Here is a 17780-nt window from a genome sequence, read left to right on the forward strand (position 1 = left end):
TGGCCCTAATGCCCAGACGTCTCTCAAGATCACCTATTGCCCCTGTAAACACCAGCCTCTCTCCTTATCCCAGGCTCAACTTTTGCCGCTGTGTCAAGGACATCCTATGATTCTCAAGTTCACCTCTTGTCCTAGTGTATTTTTCCATCTGAGGTTCAGCTGTTGTATTAGTGTTCAGGACCTCTCAAGTTCACCTAGGACCACTGATGGCCTGTGTGGTCCCAGTGCAACAGTACAGTATCCCTTGGGACCATCTCTGCTGTGTTGTCAAGGCAGCAATTGATATTAATAATACCTTGCACTTACATCACATCTTTCCTTAAGGAATCTCAAAGCAATTTACAAAGCCTCAGAACACCCCAGGTAAATTAGCCCCGTATGATTATGCTCATGTCAGTGATGGGGAAAGTGAGGTCCAGAAACACAACGTGACCCAGCCCAAGTTGCAGGGTCTGTAGCAGAGCTGAAAGCAGATCCCTGTTGTCTTAACTCCCACACCACTCTACTAAGCACTAAACCAAATCCCTTCCCACCAACGTTTATATTTAATTCTTTCTTTAGTTGTTTACTGATTCATCCAGTGAACGGAAAAAGTCAGAACAAGTCACATGCTATGTACTAGTTGCAAATCCTGCACAAAATCTATGTAAACATTCAGATCCTCAGCGCATGTAAATCCGTGTAAGCTCCACTGACATTAAAGGGGCGGTTGAGGATGTAAGTCCAAATTCTTGATACCCAGTGTTTAGATCTATGTGTAGAAACATGCCCCTTTAGAGTCTTGTAGTGCAGTTTACTGCTGCAGAGTTCCCACCCAGTCCTCACTCTAGGAAACTCCAAGAGATGCCAAATTAATTTTGTTTTTTTCTGTGGGTAAATTGGAATCTCTTTTTTCACCACCTGCCTTTTTATTATTATTCATTTTATGTTCTTTGATGAAAGACTGATTTCTTGTATGGAATTATCTTTGCACGTCATGCTTAATTCTGCAAATGAAGCAGATAACGTCAATGAGGCTCAGTTAAGAACCCAAATGAATTCTGAGCGCTAATTATTTTCGGAGGGAAGACTCCTGAAGATTTATTAGGAGTTTGTTATTCTGAGGAGCTTCACCTTCAGTTTAGTTAGTTATGTATCCTAAGGGCAAAGGGTGTAGAAGGACATTTTTTTAGGCCTATCATTTCCCCTAATAAGGATATGTTTGTTAAACTGGCCAGAAAAGGGTAGACCTAGACACAGTGTCTGAACTAGACACAGTCGCTTTGAAGTTGCCTCACCTACCTTTCCAGCAAAACACATCCCTAGCACTGTTCCACCGGACACAGGACTTCCAATGTGATATCATACTGCCTCAGTGAGTACAGTGGACTTGTCATGCACTGAAACCAAAACCGGAGCCATGCCTGCTTCAAAAAAGAGGGATGTCCTTGGGACAGACGCCAGGTCTCTGTGTTGGGAAGGTGGACAACAAAGATGTGCCGTAAGATCACGCTGCCCTAGGCAACGCTCTAGCAGTCTCCAGCTCCGATCTGCACTGTGGGATGGGCAAGAACAAAACCAAGGGCAGGCAGCAATGGTTGAGGAATCAAAGCCTGTAGGATCCACAAATCAAAAGTCTAGCTAAGAAAGCCTCTGTTTGGGTGACCTCTGGTTCATTTGTCCCCAGCTGCCCATGGAAGCAGTTATCATCACTGTGGTTGTAAGGCCGGGAAAAGAGGCCATGCTTGGCTGCTCACATCCCTTGTGTGCCGTGACACTTTCACAGCAGCCCTGGACTCATCATGCTTTGCCTGTTCTGCAGGAATTCAGTGTTATCCCGGGTGCGCAGCAGGACAAGTGGGATTTTAATGCTTCTGGACTGTATTTGTGCCAAGCAAACACTCTGGGGCATTTTCCTACCTGAGCTGATCTGTACCAGGTTCTGATCCTCCTCCATCCTCTGCCCATATCACTGACTAAACCATTCCCTGCCAGCAAGTCAGCAGCCACATTCTCCGTCTTGGGGCATCATTGCTCAGCCACAGTGGTTGCACATTACGTGTGTCTTTAGTTGGACTGAGACTTGCACAATTCCCCCCTCCACAACCTCCCTTCCCACTCTGCACCAGAAATAACATAACAGGCCTGTTATGCTATTTGCCGCTGCTTGCATGAAAACTACACTATGGTCAATCTCTGCCTAGGGCCTGGGCTAAAATTGCAAAGGACAAAGAACAACCTTACAAGGATATGAAGATGGCTTCTAGGTCACACCTGGGGCTAGTTGGAGATTGGCTGATGCTATGTCTGTTACAGAGTGGGAGGGATAGCTCAGTGGTTTGTGCATTGGCCGCCTAAGCCCAGGGTTATGAGTTCAATCCTTGAGGGGGCCATTTAGGGATCCGGGGGAAAAAATCTGTCTGGGCCAGTGCTTGGTCCTGCTGTGGAGGCAGGAGACTGAACTTAATGACCTTTCAGGGTCCCTTCCACCTCTATGCCATTAATGCCCATGGTTTTAGATCAGTTCTATCGATATCTGTCCCTCCTTTTTGGGGGATGTGGTGTCCCTTGTAGCTGCCAGCCTCTGAGTACTTGAGTACTTAAAGACCGGTGTAGCTTGTGCTCCATTCGCATACCAGGGTGCATCCCCTCTCTAACCATGCTGTTCGGAGCTAAGCAATTCAATCACATCCACAACATCTGCAGCTGAATCTTGACAAGCTACTGTTATTTATTCTTCCTCTTGAGAGAAATATATTTACGACACATTCTGGTACCACGAACAAGATTTAAAAAGCATAAATGAGATAGATTTTTAAAAATAAAAGGCCCATCGTCAGCTGCTGCCAAATATATATTGGATCAAGGGCACCGATTCAAGTGAGCAGTGGCCAAAGTGAAATGCAGGATCCAACAGTATTGACAAAAATCATTACGAATGTTAAAAAACCCCAAACAGATCAATCTCCGACCATGATGAGTGATAGTCAAAGAACTCCGAACCGCATCTCCGTAGCTTTACTAAAATAGCGTAACTTGAGAAAAATCAGGAACACAACAAAGATGGTGTAAAAATGGTGGTCATGTATGTTTCCCTGACAATTTTTTGTTAATCTTTGAAAAGGAATAAAGATTTATTTAAACCAAATTAGATTAAGTAGTCGGCACAAGTATCAGGGCCGGCTCTAGGCACCAGCAAAACAAGCTGGTGCTTGGGGCGGCACATTTTTAGGGGCGGCATGGCCAGCGCCAGAATGCCACCCCTAAAAATGTGCCCCGGCCGCCCTAGCTCACCTCCGCTGCTGCTGCCACGGCGCGCGAAACAGCTGTTTCGCGCGCCGCTGCTCCCCCTTCCTCCCAGACTTGAGAGCCTGGGAGGGAGGGAAGACTCCGAGTGGCCACGGCGCAGGCGCCGCTTCTCCCCCTCCCTCCCTCCTAGGCTTGAGAGCCTGGGGGGAGGAGGCAGGGCTGGGGATTTGGGGAAGGGGCGGAGTTGAGGCGGGGCTGGGGGTGGGGTAATTAAAGAACTGGGGTGGGGGGAGGAGGGGCGTCCAAAATTGTTTTTGCTTTGGGCGGCAAAAATCCTAGAGCCGGCCCTGACAAGTGTATAGCCCTTCCTGAATTTCACTTGGCTGTAAAAACCCAACACTGTCCTGTTGGGTTATTTTCAAGTTTTCCAACCACCTCTCCTCCACAACACCCCATCCCCCACTAATCTTGTGCATGTTAATAAAGTGGAAAATGGTTCACTACCCTGAGAACTGATGGGATGGATGAAATATTTGGAGAAACTGAGGCTGTAAGTATCCAAACAGAACATGCTGCAAAAGTCTATACATCATTTACATCAGGGGTCGGCAACCTTTCAGAAGTGGTGTGCCGAGTCTTCATTTATTCACTCTAATTTACGGTTTTGCGTGCCGGTCATACATTTTAACGTTTTTAGAAGGTCTCTTTCTATAAGTCTCTAATATAGAACTAAACTATTGTTGTATGTAAAGTAAATAAGGTTTTTAAAATGTTTAAGAAGCTTCATTTAAAAATAAATTAAAATGCAGAGCCCCCCGGACTGGTGGCCAGGACCCAGGCAGTGTCAGTGCCACTGAAAATCAGCTTGTGTGCCGCCTTTGGCATGCCTGCCATAGGTTGCCTACCCCTGATTTACATGTACGATACTTTCATCCTATCTGCCCTGTCTGTTTAGACAGTAAACTCTTTGTGGCAGGGTCTGATCACTTATTATGGGTATGTAAAGTGCCTAACACGATGTGGCCCTGATCTCAGTTGAGAGCCTTTAGGAACTACTGGAATACAAACAGTAATAATATATTCTAGAAAAACAGTTACTGTGTACATCATCAAGAGCGTCATGAAAAGGAAAACCTGCCTTGCTGTGGTTCAGGAAAGCAATCTTCAAATAGAGTTCACACCAAAGCCTGATTCCCCTGCTTTACAGGCATTGATCCTGGATGGGTAGCATCTGCTCTCTGCGAGGAACCCTTATCTGGTGGATCTCCAGGTTGATTCATAAATGCTGAAGTTAAAAGGGACTATCATGAAGCTCTAGTCTGACCTCCTGCATAGCATAGACCATTACATTTGACCCACTGATTTTTATCTTTTCCTTTTTTTTAGCTTTGCATGTGCAGATACTGCAGGGCACTCATTTGCTATTCTTGGGTTGGTACTGCAAACACTTAAGTACGTGAGTACTATTACTCACGTGAGCAGTCTCTTTGATGTCAGTGGGACTTCCTCTATGAGTAAGGTTACTCATGTAACTAGTTGGTTTCAGTAGCTACTCGTAGCACATAAATATCTGTACTGTCCTGACAGCTGTACCCATCTGCTGTTCCTTTTTTCTTTAGAAGATACAGTAAATCTCTGTTGACTCGCACATTGAACATACTTATTCTCTGTAAAGCCGCTGCTTTGTAGATGGCCTTGATTTCTCTATAGCCATGACCACATACAAATTACTAACCTTTTTTCCCCCGTTTCTTCCAGATTTCAGAAATATTGATCCACAAACTGAACCAAAACTTGGTCCAGTTTGAGTTGAAGCCTGGGGTTCGAGTCCTGGTCCATGCGGCCCATTTATCAGCAGGTCAGTGTTCACCCTCTCAAAGTCTTGCCCGTTGTTGAGTAGCAAAATCTATTGTAAGATCCTTGCTAGCAGCACAGTCGGATCCACCAGCCATGTACTTGAAATACTTTATATTTGTAGTAAGCATTCAGAACTCCGGTGAAGGGGCATACATTACAGTGCCACACAAGCCTACATTTATTCATCATACCCCAAAGTTTTATTAGTGACAGCTAGTGCAACTGCATGCAATATCTCCGGGGACCGTGTTGTATTAAGTGTATGAATGGTTGATGTATCACTGTATGCCAGGGTCTGTATGCAACTCTGGGGGGATGAAGGTTGCCACAGCTCCGCCAGGAACTAAGAACAGCGTGGGGGTGATTCAGGAGAATCACTCCGGTTATAAACACTTCCAGAGAGGTACCATCCACTGGGGAGACTTGCATATCCTGGTTGAAACTGGATTTCCCAAAGACCAACAAAGGCTCCGTTTAAACTGACTCAGGGCCTTCTTTCTGATCCAGCACATGGACAGGACCAGCAAATGGACAATGCTGACTGGGTTGAAAAGGAAGCAGGGAAATAATTCTGGTGGCCAGATGAGATGTTGATCAGAAAAAGCCAGAGTCAGAGAAGGGTGGGAAGCCTGGAACTGATTCAGAGAATCTAGCACCAGATTCAAAACCTCAAACTAAGAGATCCAGGGAGGTGTCATGCTGGCAGGCCCCAGGAAACCTACCCTCTCCACACAGCTTTCCCAATAGACGTCCATCCAAACATGCACTATTCTTGCTACAGTCAAGCAATTAAGGCTGCCACCTGTTTTGAATTTTGGTTTAGATCTTTAAAACCCACCTAGAGTAGGGCTGTGATCTATCAATAGGGCGCTAGGCATATATACATACAGCACTGTAGCAATAGCACACTAGCAGTTCTGGTGGGCTTTTGTCCCTTGGGTGGATGCCCCTGAGATGAGGACAGTACCACCGAAATCATTCACACTTGTGACTTGAGCCAGGTCTGAAGGCTGATAGCCACAAGTGAAAGCTTCCCGCAACTGCACCAGCTAGTCCTCTGTAATACCAGTCACCCATCTGCAGTACTTTAAATCATCTGTAACGATGCTTTGGATTGGTGGCGTACGTGTACGCCCACACAGCGGCTCCTTCGTGCTTGTATTGGCGCCTCAGTGGTATTGTCCACACTCACTCTGCCTGAATGTTCAGCTCTGCCTTGCCCACACGTTGCTCCCTCATGCAGATGAATAATGACCACTGGAGGACTCAGCATTTTTGCACCTGTGGCTCTGTTGCTTAGGCCTAACCAGGAGAAGGATTAATTTATGGTGATTCTGGACAACAGGCTGCAGCCCATTCATCACATTCATTCCTACGTCTCAGCCAAAACAACCCACAACTGTGAGGCAAAGTAAAATATACCAATATTCTGTGTCCAGCAGTAAAAAGGCTGTTGGTAACCCGGCTCTAATCCCAGCATTATAACAAGAACATTGGGCGACACTGAAGTTATCTAGTCAGAGAGCCACTTTGTCATCACCCAGAGCTGAGATCCACAAAGGAATGAGACAGGCTCAGAAGACAAAACACATTTATAATTAAGTATTATTTAATAATGATGCTTATCCTTCATGAGAGTGATTTTCTTGAAGCCAGAACATCAAAGCGGAATGTTTCACTTTGCCTTATTTAGATAGCAGCCGAAACAGAGATTCTGTGTATTTTATCTGGCTGTGTGTGTGTGTGTTGTGTTTCAGAGTATGTGCATAAGCATGTGCTAGCGTGTTGTGTGTGTTTGAGCAACTGCCGCACATGTGTTTGTCGTGTTTATTGTGTATGTGTCTGCTGGATGCAAATGAGCACACGACTTTCTGTAGCTGTTGTATGTAATCATTTGTGTATGTTGTGTGTCTGGTCTGACTACAGTGTGACTGCTTTATTTACGTAACAGTGTGCATGTGATTGTGTGTCTGCATGACTCTGTGTCTGTGCGTGTCCACCCATGCACATGTGCCTCTGTTTTGTGTGTGCATGTATGAGTGACTGCGTGTGTCCGTCGCTCTGATTTAGTGTAATTTGTCATTTATTCTCGGGGTAGCCATCACATCAGCGTCAGGATGCTGTGTGTTGTCTTACACACACATCATGTAAGGGGTGTTATCAGGAGTTGCCTGAGGCTTGAGGGAGAGGCACTGAGAGTACACGCCCTTATTTTCTTGTACCTATATGCTTCCATCCCATGGAAAACTCACCGGATGGGAGATGGTAGAAGGTGGAGAGAGAGAGAAGGGAGAGGAGAATGCCATTCAAAGGGGGAAAGGGAGGCAGGCAGAGCTTAGGAATGGGGAAAGGTGTCCTACATCATTCCCACCACCCTTCTTAGAGCATAGGGTGTGGAAGGAGTGACCACCATCACAGAGTCAGAGTGGGAAAGCCAGGATCCATCCAGATAATGAATACAACTGAGCACATAGCACCAGATCAACACAATTATTTTGGCTGCAAATATTTTATTTTACTCCTATAGAATACAGCTGGCACTTCCCTCTCCAACCACTCCGGTGTCCAATACAAATCAGCGGCCTACTTGCATGGATCTGTATGTCAAGGCTGACCAGAACTCTATAGCAGGGGGTTCTCAAACTGGGGGTTGGAACCCCTCAGGGGGTTGCGAGGTTATTACATGGTGGGAGGTCGCAAGCTGTCAACCTCCACCCCAAACCCTGCTTTGCCTCCAGCATTTATAATGGTGTTAAATATATAAAAACGTGTTTTTAATGTATAAAGGGGGTCACACTCAGAGACTTGCTGTGTGAAAGGAGTCACCAGTAACAAAAGTTTGAGAGCCTCCGCTCTATAGGAAGCCATAGGAATAGCTACACTTCCAATAACTGATTGCCTCTTGGAGGTGATCCTTACACCTGATGGGGATATGCCCTGGAGAGACCATGGAGCGATGGTTAGACAGATATCACTGCAAAGGTACATGGCTGGGGTGGTGGACGCACAGTATCTGTTTAGAGCGTTATTTCCAGTCCATGCTGTGTGGCTATTTTAAAGATCTCCTCTCTTGTAGTTCCCCTGGTGGACCTCACGCCCAGTCACAGTGGTTCGGCCATGCTGATGCTGCTATCTGTGGTGTTTGTGGGATTAGCCGTTTTTGTAATTTACAAGTTCAAAAGGTACGACCTCCCCCCTCCTTCCCTCCCCTCCCCCCCTTGTCGTCTACGGACTCAGGTCTAACAAGTACGACGTGACGTGATCCATAGCGTACACAGCAATGATGGTTTCTGTTAATGTTTTAGGAAGATTCCGGGCATTAATGTTTATGCACAGATGCAGAATGAGAAAGATCAAGAGATGGTCAGTCCAGTCAGTCAAAGGGAAAGCATGCCTAATGTCCCTCAAAGTGAACTGATGAGCCCTGAGCAACTAGTAGATGAGAAGTTGGATACCCGGCCCATAGGTAAATAACATCCAGCAGCCAACCGCTGGTTAGATTCTGAGTTCTAATCGGCTAGACTTATTCTGAACCTTCCCACCACCCCTCCCAGAGCACCCCCCCCTCTACTGCTGTATTAACATCTCTCAAAGCCACCAAGCTAACTCCTCCTCCCCTCCACCTCCCTATGATGAAAAAGAAATTTAACAACCCGAGGCTTTGCCCATGTAGTTTTCTGTGTAGTCCGCTCTCCTCCCGAAAAACTCTGTAATCATGTCATCGCTAACATGTGCTGTCAGAGAAATGTCATCACGTTTCTGACACCTATGTACTTTTGGGGTAAGCACTAGATTGAATGCATAAAAGGAGGTCCCCTTTTTCCAGTACACGGGGGCAGGAGCGCGACTCGGTAAGTACAGTTTAAAAGCTCAGCCTGAAATGATGTGTTTGCTGCCACACACATGAGCTACTCTGAACGGCCAGGCAAACCGTGAAATCACCACAGCCGGCCTCTTGGGGAGCAGAGCAAAATATGGATCTCAGTATTGGACAGCAGCGTTCGCCTTCAAGCAGACTTCTCTCAGAGGGGGAATAAACAGCAGTGATTGTTGACTGGTGATGTTGGGAATGTACAAACAGGCTTTAGTTAGAACCATAATAAACACAGGAGGACTATCCATCTCTCAGTTACTCTGGTGCAATCCCTATTAACTTCAGTGAAGTAGCACCGGTGTAATGGGATATAAGAATAAGACTCAAAATCGGCACCTATAGAAAATACCCCCTTTGTTTCACAACATTAAGGGAAAGATTTATGGCCATGACTCAGGATAGTACTCAAATCCATTCCCGTTCAGCAAAGTACTTGTGCAAGTGCTTAGCCTATGTGCTGCAGTCTCACGGAGGACAAAAGGACATAGGGCCATGTTTAAGTACTTTGCTGAACTGGGGGCCTAGATGAATGTGGGAAGAATTTAAATGGAACTCTTCCCTTAGCTGATCGGGTGAGGTTGACAGTTTCTGCTGAAGCAGGTGTCTACAGATATTCTGAGCATTGTTATATGTGGCTTGTAAAGCGACACTCCTGCAATCCTTGGCCTTAGGAGTGGACCCACTGAGGTCCCTGAGACGCCTTGCATGACTAAGAATGACTCTTGAGACTAAGGGCTAGAGAATGGGCCCCAGTTTTAGGGGAGCGTCCATTTGTAGCTGCCTGGCCTTGAGCACAGACGAGTTATGTTTGAACAGAGCACGGACCTGCTTCGCGCTGCTCCAGTGGGCAAAAGGGAATTTAAAACTGATCTGAGGCACCAACTGAGGATTCCCCTCATGAATGGGAACCTTTATTTGGAGGTGGCCTCACATAGGGGGCACCCCACAGCGATTAAGGGGAGAGGGAATGTGATTCTGGCCAGTGGAGTGACCTGGGAGCTGACTCAATTCAGGGTAGCACCTAGGCTGTTCTGTCTTGTGCTGGGGGCCAGTTTTACCCCTCAGGATCAAGGAAGAGGACAGGCAGCAACGGGGCACCTATGCGTTTTCTCTCCAGGTGTGCTGGGGAGCAGTTGGGGATGTAGCCATGTAGTGTTACTAGGTCTAGCTAGAGCAGCTTGTGTCTCTTACAGGAGCCATAATTTTGCCGTGGTACTTTCCCAGGTCCATCGTGTGCTGTTGGCTGCTGTAGAACTAATGCACCACAGATGCATTTTAAATATTGCCCTGACTGAGACTTTGTGGAACCCTGTGGAGGTCGATGGGGTTGCAGAAGCGGAAGGATTAATACATTATCATAAAGAAACCACCCAATAAGCCCCTCTAGTTATGTCTACGCTCCCAACCAGGAGGTGTGCCTCCCAGCCCAGGTAGACAGACTGCTCGAGCTAACAAATAGCAGTGTGGTCACTGTGACACAGGTAGCAGCTCGAGCTCAAACCCAAGGGATGAGGTGGGCTTGGACACGAGCAGCTAGTCTAGGGTGACCAGATGAGAAACGTGAAATATCGGGACACGGGGGTGGAAGGGGGAGTGCCGGCGGAGCAACAACAAAACAAAAACCCCGAGAGCTGGCGGAGCATAGGAAAAATTGGTGGGGGCTGAGCACCCACTGGCAGCTCCACGCCCTGCCCCCCCGCACCAGATCACCTTCGCTCTGCCTCCACCTCCCCTGAGCTGGCTGCCACGACATGCTTCTCCCCCCTCCCTCCAGTGCTTGCGACACCATACAGCTGATTAGCACAAGCCTGGGAGGGAGGGGGGAGGAGGAAGAATGCGGCGTGCTTGGGGAAGAGGCGGGGCCAGGGTGGGGATTTGGGAAGAGATCCAATGGGGCAGTGAGGGGGCGGGGCCGGGGCCAGGGTGGGGATTTGGGGAGGGATCCAATGGGGAAGGGAGGGGTGGAGTTGGGGTGGGAGCGCGAGCCCCCTCCGCCTGTGCGCCGGAGGGCAAATTATCAGGACAATTCGCGTCCCGACCAGGATGTGGGACAAACAAGTAAATATCGGGACATTCCCGATAAAATTGGGATGTCTGGTCACCCTAAGCTAGTCTGGGCCATTTCCGGTGGCCCAATAGCCGTGCGGCTATTTTTAGTGTGCTAGCTGGAGCAGAGCAAAAGCAAGGCTGTCTGCCCAGCTGGGACGCTCCCCTCCCAGCTGCAATGGAGACATACCCTAAAATCCTGCCAGCGAGAAAAACAAGCAAGCCAGATTGGAGTTCGCTGGTGACAGGAATAGATCTTGAGTTGTGTGTGAGGGGAACATAAAGCACAAAGATTCATCGGGTGGGATTCACAAGGGAGACTTAGGTATAGGCAGGCACTTTGTCTGGTTTTAAACCAGATTGTCCTCTTCTTGGTTTGTTCCCCCCGGTATGGAGATAAAACCGGACTTGGTTTTAACCGGTATCGGATGGGGGATGCCATTTTGAAGAGCGCACATTGTGAAGTAGTGGAATATCTGGTATTCTGGAAAGGCAACAGTGGCCACACAAATGCCACTTTAGCTGCCACTGGCATTCACAAAACCACTACACCCAACTGCTGCCTAACACTGTGGGCTCCTAAAGTCCTTAAGCACCTCGGTTTCTGCCATTAAAAGTCTCTCAGGCATCTAATTCTCAGTGGCCAGGCATGCACAAAGTCCTGACAACTGTCCAGCAGCTCAGAGCCTAACACTCCTCAGCCCCAGCAGGATTCACAGACATGGTGTTCCCCTACCTGTCTTGCCTTTGAGGCCCAGTCCGGTAGATGTGCTCTGAGCACACCTAAACCTACACAAAATGGCTGGAGGAGGTGGTGTTGCACCCCTTCCCCCATAACGTTTAGCCTAGTGGTTAGGCCAGCCCTCACGTGAGTGATCCATGTTCAGTTCCTCCCGTCCCCCATCCCACGGGCCAGATGTGTAGCAGGGATTTGAACCTGGGTCTTCCACCACAATGCCCTAGCCCCAGACAGCTCCGACAAGAGAGACTGAGAGCATCTTGCCCCAGAATACCCCATAGCCGGAGGGTTAGGCGCTCTCCAGGGAGGTGGGAGACCCCTGCTCCACATCAGGCAGAGGAGGGAACTGAACCTGGCTCTCCTGCATCCTGTAATCAATGGGCTAGAGCTCCTATGGGGGCACCGCCTCCTTGGGTTTCCTTGAAAAAGGACTAATCAGCCATAGGCGCCTAACTCCAGGAGCGGGATCATGGCTGAGATTGGTGCCAGCCTCCGGCCTTGAATTAGATGCGCAGGTTTAGGTCACATCCCTCTCCTCAGCGTTTCCTATTGGCTAGCTTGGGAGGCTCAGTGGGCACTGGCTTTTGTGAAGCCCGTTCTTAGGCACCTGTCCCTACAGGGAGCTTGGGTGGCGAATCTCATTTTCACCCGTACTGGCCCTGTGAGATAACCCCAGGTCTTTCTGGAAATCAGCATTTTTTTTTTCAGGGCATTTTCTTTTGGGGAAACAAAGCAATAGACATAATGGGATGTTTCTCATCAGTGTGGGGTTTGTTTCGAAGCAGTTTTTTTCCCCTCTGCAAGCGGAGACTAACATTCATGCCTTGTACGTTTAGGAAATCCAAAGGCTGGGGGTGTTGGGTCCCACTCACGCCTCCACAGCCCAAAACACAGTAGCTACTTGTCACAGCAAACCCTTCTTTTGCAAAGGCAAATCATACAATGGGTTGTCAAGTCTCTGACCCCTTTTCACAGCAGATGCCAGTACATGAGTCAGTGTTATACATTATCTCGTAGAAACACAGTTTCCCCCCATCCTCCGTTCCCTCTATCTCTTTTCTTCAACATGGGTGAATCATCTTCGTCAGAAAGAAGAACAAGACGTTCCATTCAACCTTCTAAGTGGCAAGAGAACAGTTCTGGGAAGAATGTGCCAGGCTCGACCAATTAAATCCTCACACCAAAGGGCGAGACACCTTAACATCTTTCATTCTCCGGAAACACTTTTATTATTCAGCTAACGAGTGCTTTTGTTTTGTTTTTCTTTGCCATAGGAAGTATTTCCATAGCTGCTGAGACTCAAAGCACAAAAGAAATCCCTACCTATGTAAATGTTTGAACCAAGGACACCAGTACATCTGTATATAGATATAGATATATATATATAAAAGAAAAACTCACTGCATTTGGACTTTTTAATTCTTCAGACGACAAAAGGTTTTTAGCTTTAATCCTGTGCATGTGGACATTATACCCAGACCGTGGTTGGAATTGCAGTGTACAGGTGCTCTATTTTAATAGGGGGAAAGGAAATCACCTGTTGCCCCCATAGCCCTTCCCCTCCCCCACAGCTCACTTTCCTCTTTTCTGATCAATCTCTTATTTGTAGAAAGTTCATAATGATAGTGGCCAGCAACGTGCATGGGGTCTTTTTGAAGGGTTGGGGGTGGGGGAATTAGGGTATTTGGCTTTAGAGTTAACTGCTTTTTTAGCACTGCAGGCTGTGGGTGGGGTAGCTACCCCAAGCCAACTTTCACGAGCCACACAGAAATACACAGGAGTAGACACTGCACCATTTCTGGGCCGGTTTGCTTTTTGTCTTCGTTCGGACCTTCACTTTCTCCGTCCTTCGTTCTGCCGCCTGTGACTGCTCGTAGCTCCCTGTAGCGAAGCCAGGAAATCAGCCCTTAAGCTGCAAAGCCAGATGCTTTCTTAAAAAAAACTGTTTAGCCCATTCACACTAAGGCACCTGCCCATGTGGCATGATCCAGAGGCAGCCCCCATGCAGGCCGCCCAATCTCACGGCATGGCACGAGCCGGGATGAGCTTCTACGGCCCGTAGTCCTGCCCTGCAAATATCATGACCCCAGCTGCCTCCCACTACCCCTTCTGGACTTCATTCTCCATCGTGAATGCAGTCAATTAGACCCATGCAAAGGGGGGGGGGGGTAAAATGCTGCCAGCTCACCCATTCCCACTTTGCATGGTCTAAATCACTGCACAAGAAGGCACCCAGAAACAGTGGATTCAGACTCCCACCCCTACTCCCTGACGCTCAGCAGCGTGAATTTCCTGCTTCTGGGTCAAGGGCTTGGCTCTAGCTCATACCCCATCCTCCACCCCAGCTTCACCCCCCTGGCTACCTCTCAGGGCCCTCTCCTTCCTCAGGTGTCTCACTGCTGTATGTCTGAGTGCGTGGCCTCCCCGCACTTCCTCTCCGTATCCAGTACTCCCAGTGCCAAGGCGGCAGTTCCTCACTCTGGGGCATGTAGCTAGAGCAAGTGCATTCCAAATACTTAACCGGGGTGTTAAGAGTTTGGAAATATATGTCCATTAGCCAAGGTAATTGGCTGGCCACAGTAAGTCTGCTCACCACTTCCAGCAGGGACTTTTAGCAGCAAGACTGTAAAACCCTGCTCAGCCCAAGGAAAGATTTCAGGATTGGGCCCGTCGTGGTCCGTATGAGAGACCAGTGCAGTCTCAGACCCATAGGGAGCTGGGTTCAAAGTCTGCTGAAATCCAAATGATCCGAAGGACCAGCGCTGCTTTTAAGCAAAGCCCTCAGAACAGCTGGGGGGCGGGACGGGCATGCAGCTACAGCATAGGCCAGAGAGTAAAAGTCAGGTACAGATCATGGCTCTGAAAAAAGGGTGATGCCAACAGGGAAAAGGTCAGTCCCACCCTCACCCACTGGGCACCCTCTCTGCCTATTTATCCTTTCTGTGGAGCTACATAAGTCCATTAGCCACAGGCATTGACATCACCCACTATTGTATTTGCAACTACCACTTTAAGCAAGATGGGAACGTCGGGTTTTTTTTGCAGCCACTGTATAATAGCCCCCAGGATTCTAACTGGCCCTTGAAGTCTGGCATTAGCCAACTTATTTTTATAGTAAGCCACTTAAAAAGTTTTCTTATAGTCTTGGAACTACTGCTGATTTTAAAATGACTTTTTTGATGTATTTTTTTCTTGGTTAAAGATAATGTAGTGTTCTGTACAATTGCTATTGTTTATTGCTTTTACAGTCATATTTATTAAACAGATTGTCTCTAACGGAATGCCTGTGTGTGTTTGTTGCTCATTTAACTCACAGGCCCTGTCTCAAGGGAGGGGATGAATTTTGTTGGAAAACCTATCCGCGACGTGACACCACCTCTTCCTAGCGCTTGTCAGCCATAGATGGCAAAGCACTTTACAAGTTTCAGAGTAGCAGCCGTGTTAGTCTGTATCCGCAAAAAGAACAGGAGGACTTGTGGCACCTTAGAGACTAACAAATTTATCAGAGCATAAGCTTTCGTGGGCTACTGCCCACTTCTTCGGATGCATATAGAGTGGAACATATATTGAGGAGATATATATACACACATACAGAGAGCATGAACAGGTGGGAGTTGTCTTACTAACTCTGAGAGGCCAATTAAGTAAGAGAAAAAAAATTTTTTTGAAGTGATAATCAAGCTAGCCCTGTACAGACAGTTTGATAAGAAGTGTGAGAATACTTACAAGGGGAGATAGATTCAATGTTTGTAATGCTTCATAAATAAATTTGTAACTAAATGTGTTAGTCTCTAAGGTGCCACAAGTACTCCTGTTCACTTTACAAGTGAGACAAGCACAACTATCCCCATTTGGCAGAGAAACTGAGGCACACAGCGGTGAAGTAATTTGCCCAAGGTCTCCAAGTAGGCCAGTGGCAGAGCTGTGACTAGGTCTCTTGAGTCCCAGCCCAATGCCCTCTCCCCAAGCACGCTGGCGCCTGCTGCGGGAGGCTGCTTACAATAGCAGCATCTTATAAGGGGAGGATCTCAAAGCAATTTACAAAAATTAGTCAATTAAGACTTGCGCTGTGCCTGAAAGGTAAGTGACTTGTGATTGGCCCCATTTTAAATACGAAAAAATGGAGGCGCTGCGGTTGAGATGACTGCCAGATCCCCAAGGAAAGCTGTGGCTACATTGGGCACAGCATCCTGCCTGAGGCACAAGAAGTTAATTGCCAATCTATGATGTAGCCAGTAGACCATCCTTCTGGTAGCCCATGCTTCGTCTGGCTGGCTGTCCCCCTCTAGTGGCTGGGCCACAGAACTACAGAAGGATGTACAGCCTTTGTGCTAAGAAAGGTGGGGCTTTTACCTCAGGCATCAGAGGATTAGATTTTACATCCAAAATGGCCCAGGGTTCAGCCCCACTGCCAGTGACCCACCCAGGGGGACACACTGTTCAATTAACAACAGTTTGAGATAAATGTACTGCTTAGCGGGGTGTTTAACTTTAACTTCCTGGACAAATAGCAATGTGGCTAATTACATTCTGCCTCCCGAAAACAAATCCAGGTTCAATTGGCCACAGTGTCCTTCCTCGACTGAACTTTTGTGGAATGTTGCCGAGCTATTAAACAGCTGCTGTACTCCCCCACCGACACAGCACCGGGCAATGTGATTCTTGTGTGCCTAGATCAGAGGTGGGCAAACTCCGGCCCATGGGCCACATCCGGCCCATGGGACCCTCCTGCCCAACCCTTGAGCTCCCAGCCGGGGAGACTAGCCCCTGACCCCTCCCCTGCTGCCTCAGCTTGCCGTGCCGCCAGTGCTCTGGGGGCCGGGCAGTGCAGCGGCGTGGCTGGCTCCAGCTGGGCGGCTGCCAGTCCTGCTGCTCTGAGCGGCATGGGCAGGGAGTGGGGGGTGGGTGGATAAGGGGCAGGTGGGTCCCGGGGGGTGGTCAGGGGACAGGGAGTAGGGGGCGGTTGGATAGGCGTGGGAGTCCCAGGGGGCCTCTTAGGGGGCAGGGTTGTGGATAGGGGTCAGGGGACATGGGGTTTGATAGGGGGTCAGGTCCGGGGGGGGCAGTTAGGGGTGGGGGGTCCCAGGAGGGGGTGGTCAGGGGCCAAGGAGCAGGGGAGGTTGGATGGGTCAGGGGTTCTGAGGGGGGCAGTCAGGTAGTGGGATGTGGGAGGGGACGGGGGCCAGGTTGTTTGGGGAAGTACAGCCTTCCCTACCCAGCCCTCCAGACAGTTTCAGAACCCTGATGTGGCCCTCAGGCCAAAAGGTTTGCCCGCCCCTGGCCTAGATCAAGCGTGATCTGACACCTCCTGAAATGGACAAATGTTTTAGCTGAATAGAGGCAGCAAGATCAAGCCCAGGGCATGGAAAGTCTCTTAAGATCCACTTTAGATCTGTCTACTTGTAATCTCTTCTGTGTTTGCACGGTGCCTAGCACAAAGAGGTCCCGGTCCAGGAATGGGGCTCCTAGAGGCTGTGTCAGTACAAATAATCATCATTCAGAATTCTTTGCCTGTATGAGGATATTATTGCGTCTAGTGGGAATGAGGGTAGTGGGAATGAGGGAACTAAACATTCGTAGGTCAAAAAAAGCAGGGAGGGAAAGATGCACTTAAACCGTAGGAGGAAATATTTTCTAAGTATGGTCTTGAACCTTCCAAAATCCCATACCCAGAGTCCTTTGGGAATGGATACAATGACTATGTAGTTGCCCTTAATTCAGCCTCTCCATCCCTAGTCAATAAAGCACTTGGGCCCAGATCCTCACAGATATTTAGGCACCTACCACCTAGTGAAATCAATTAATTCTATGGGAAATAGGCACCTAAATACCTTTGAGGATCTGGGAATTACACACTTGCTTAACTTTGTCTATGCCTACATCTAATTGACTTAAATGCTTTGGTGGACAGGAATGGTCTGACGTACTTGCTTAAATGCTTTGGGGATGTGAGACAAGAACGTCCAATGACTCCCAAACAAACCTCTCAGTTCACATATCGAGAATTGCTGACAGTTGCAGTCAGGCTGCTACCCA

The 17780-nt window shown here is 48.2% G+C and overlaps 1 protein-coding gene across 2 annotated transcripts in view; it reads left to right on the forward strand.

Moving 5' to 3' along the window:
• SORCS1 (sortilin related VPS10 domain containing receptor 1) overlaps window positions 1–15001 on the forward strand; it is a 417040-nt gene extending 402039 nt beyond the window's left edge. Inside the window, exons 24-27 of one of the 2 annotated variants that reach the window (XM_054033265.1) lie at window positions 4987–5086; window positions 8162–8267; window positions 8391–8551; window positions 13019–15001. In XM_054033265.1, the coding sequence (XP_053889240.1) occupies window positions 4987–5086; window positions 8162–8267; window positions 8391–8551; window positions 13019–13083 (432 nt within the window). In that variant the 3' untranslated portion in view covers window positions 13084–15001. The remainder of the gene's footprint in view (window positions 1–4986; window positions 5087–8161; window positions 8268–8390; window positions 8552–13018) is intronic. The other variant, XM_054033266.1, reaches the window with a different exon arrangement.
• The last annotated feature ends 2779 nt before the right edge of the window (window positions 15002–17780 follow it).

This window comes from Malaclemys terrapin, chromosome 7, assembly GCF_027887155.1.
Source record: "Malaclemys terrapin pileata isolate rMalTer1 chromosome 7, rMalTer1.hap1, whole genome shotgun sequence".
NCBI lineage: Eukaryota > Metazoa > Chordata > Testudines > Emydidae > Malaclemys > Malaclemys terrapin.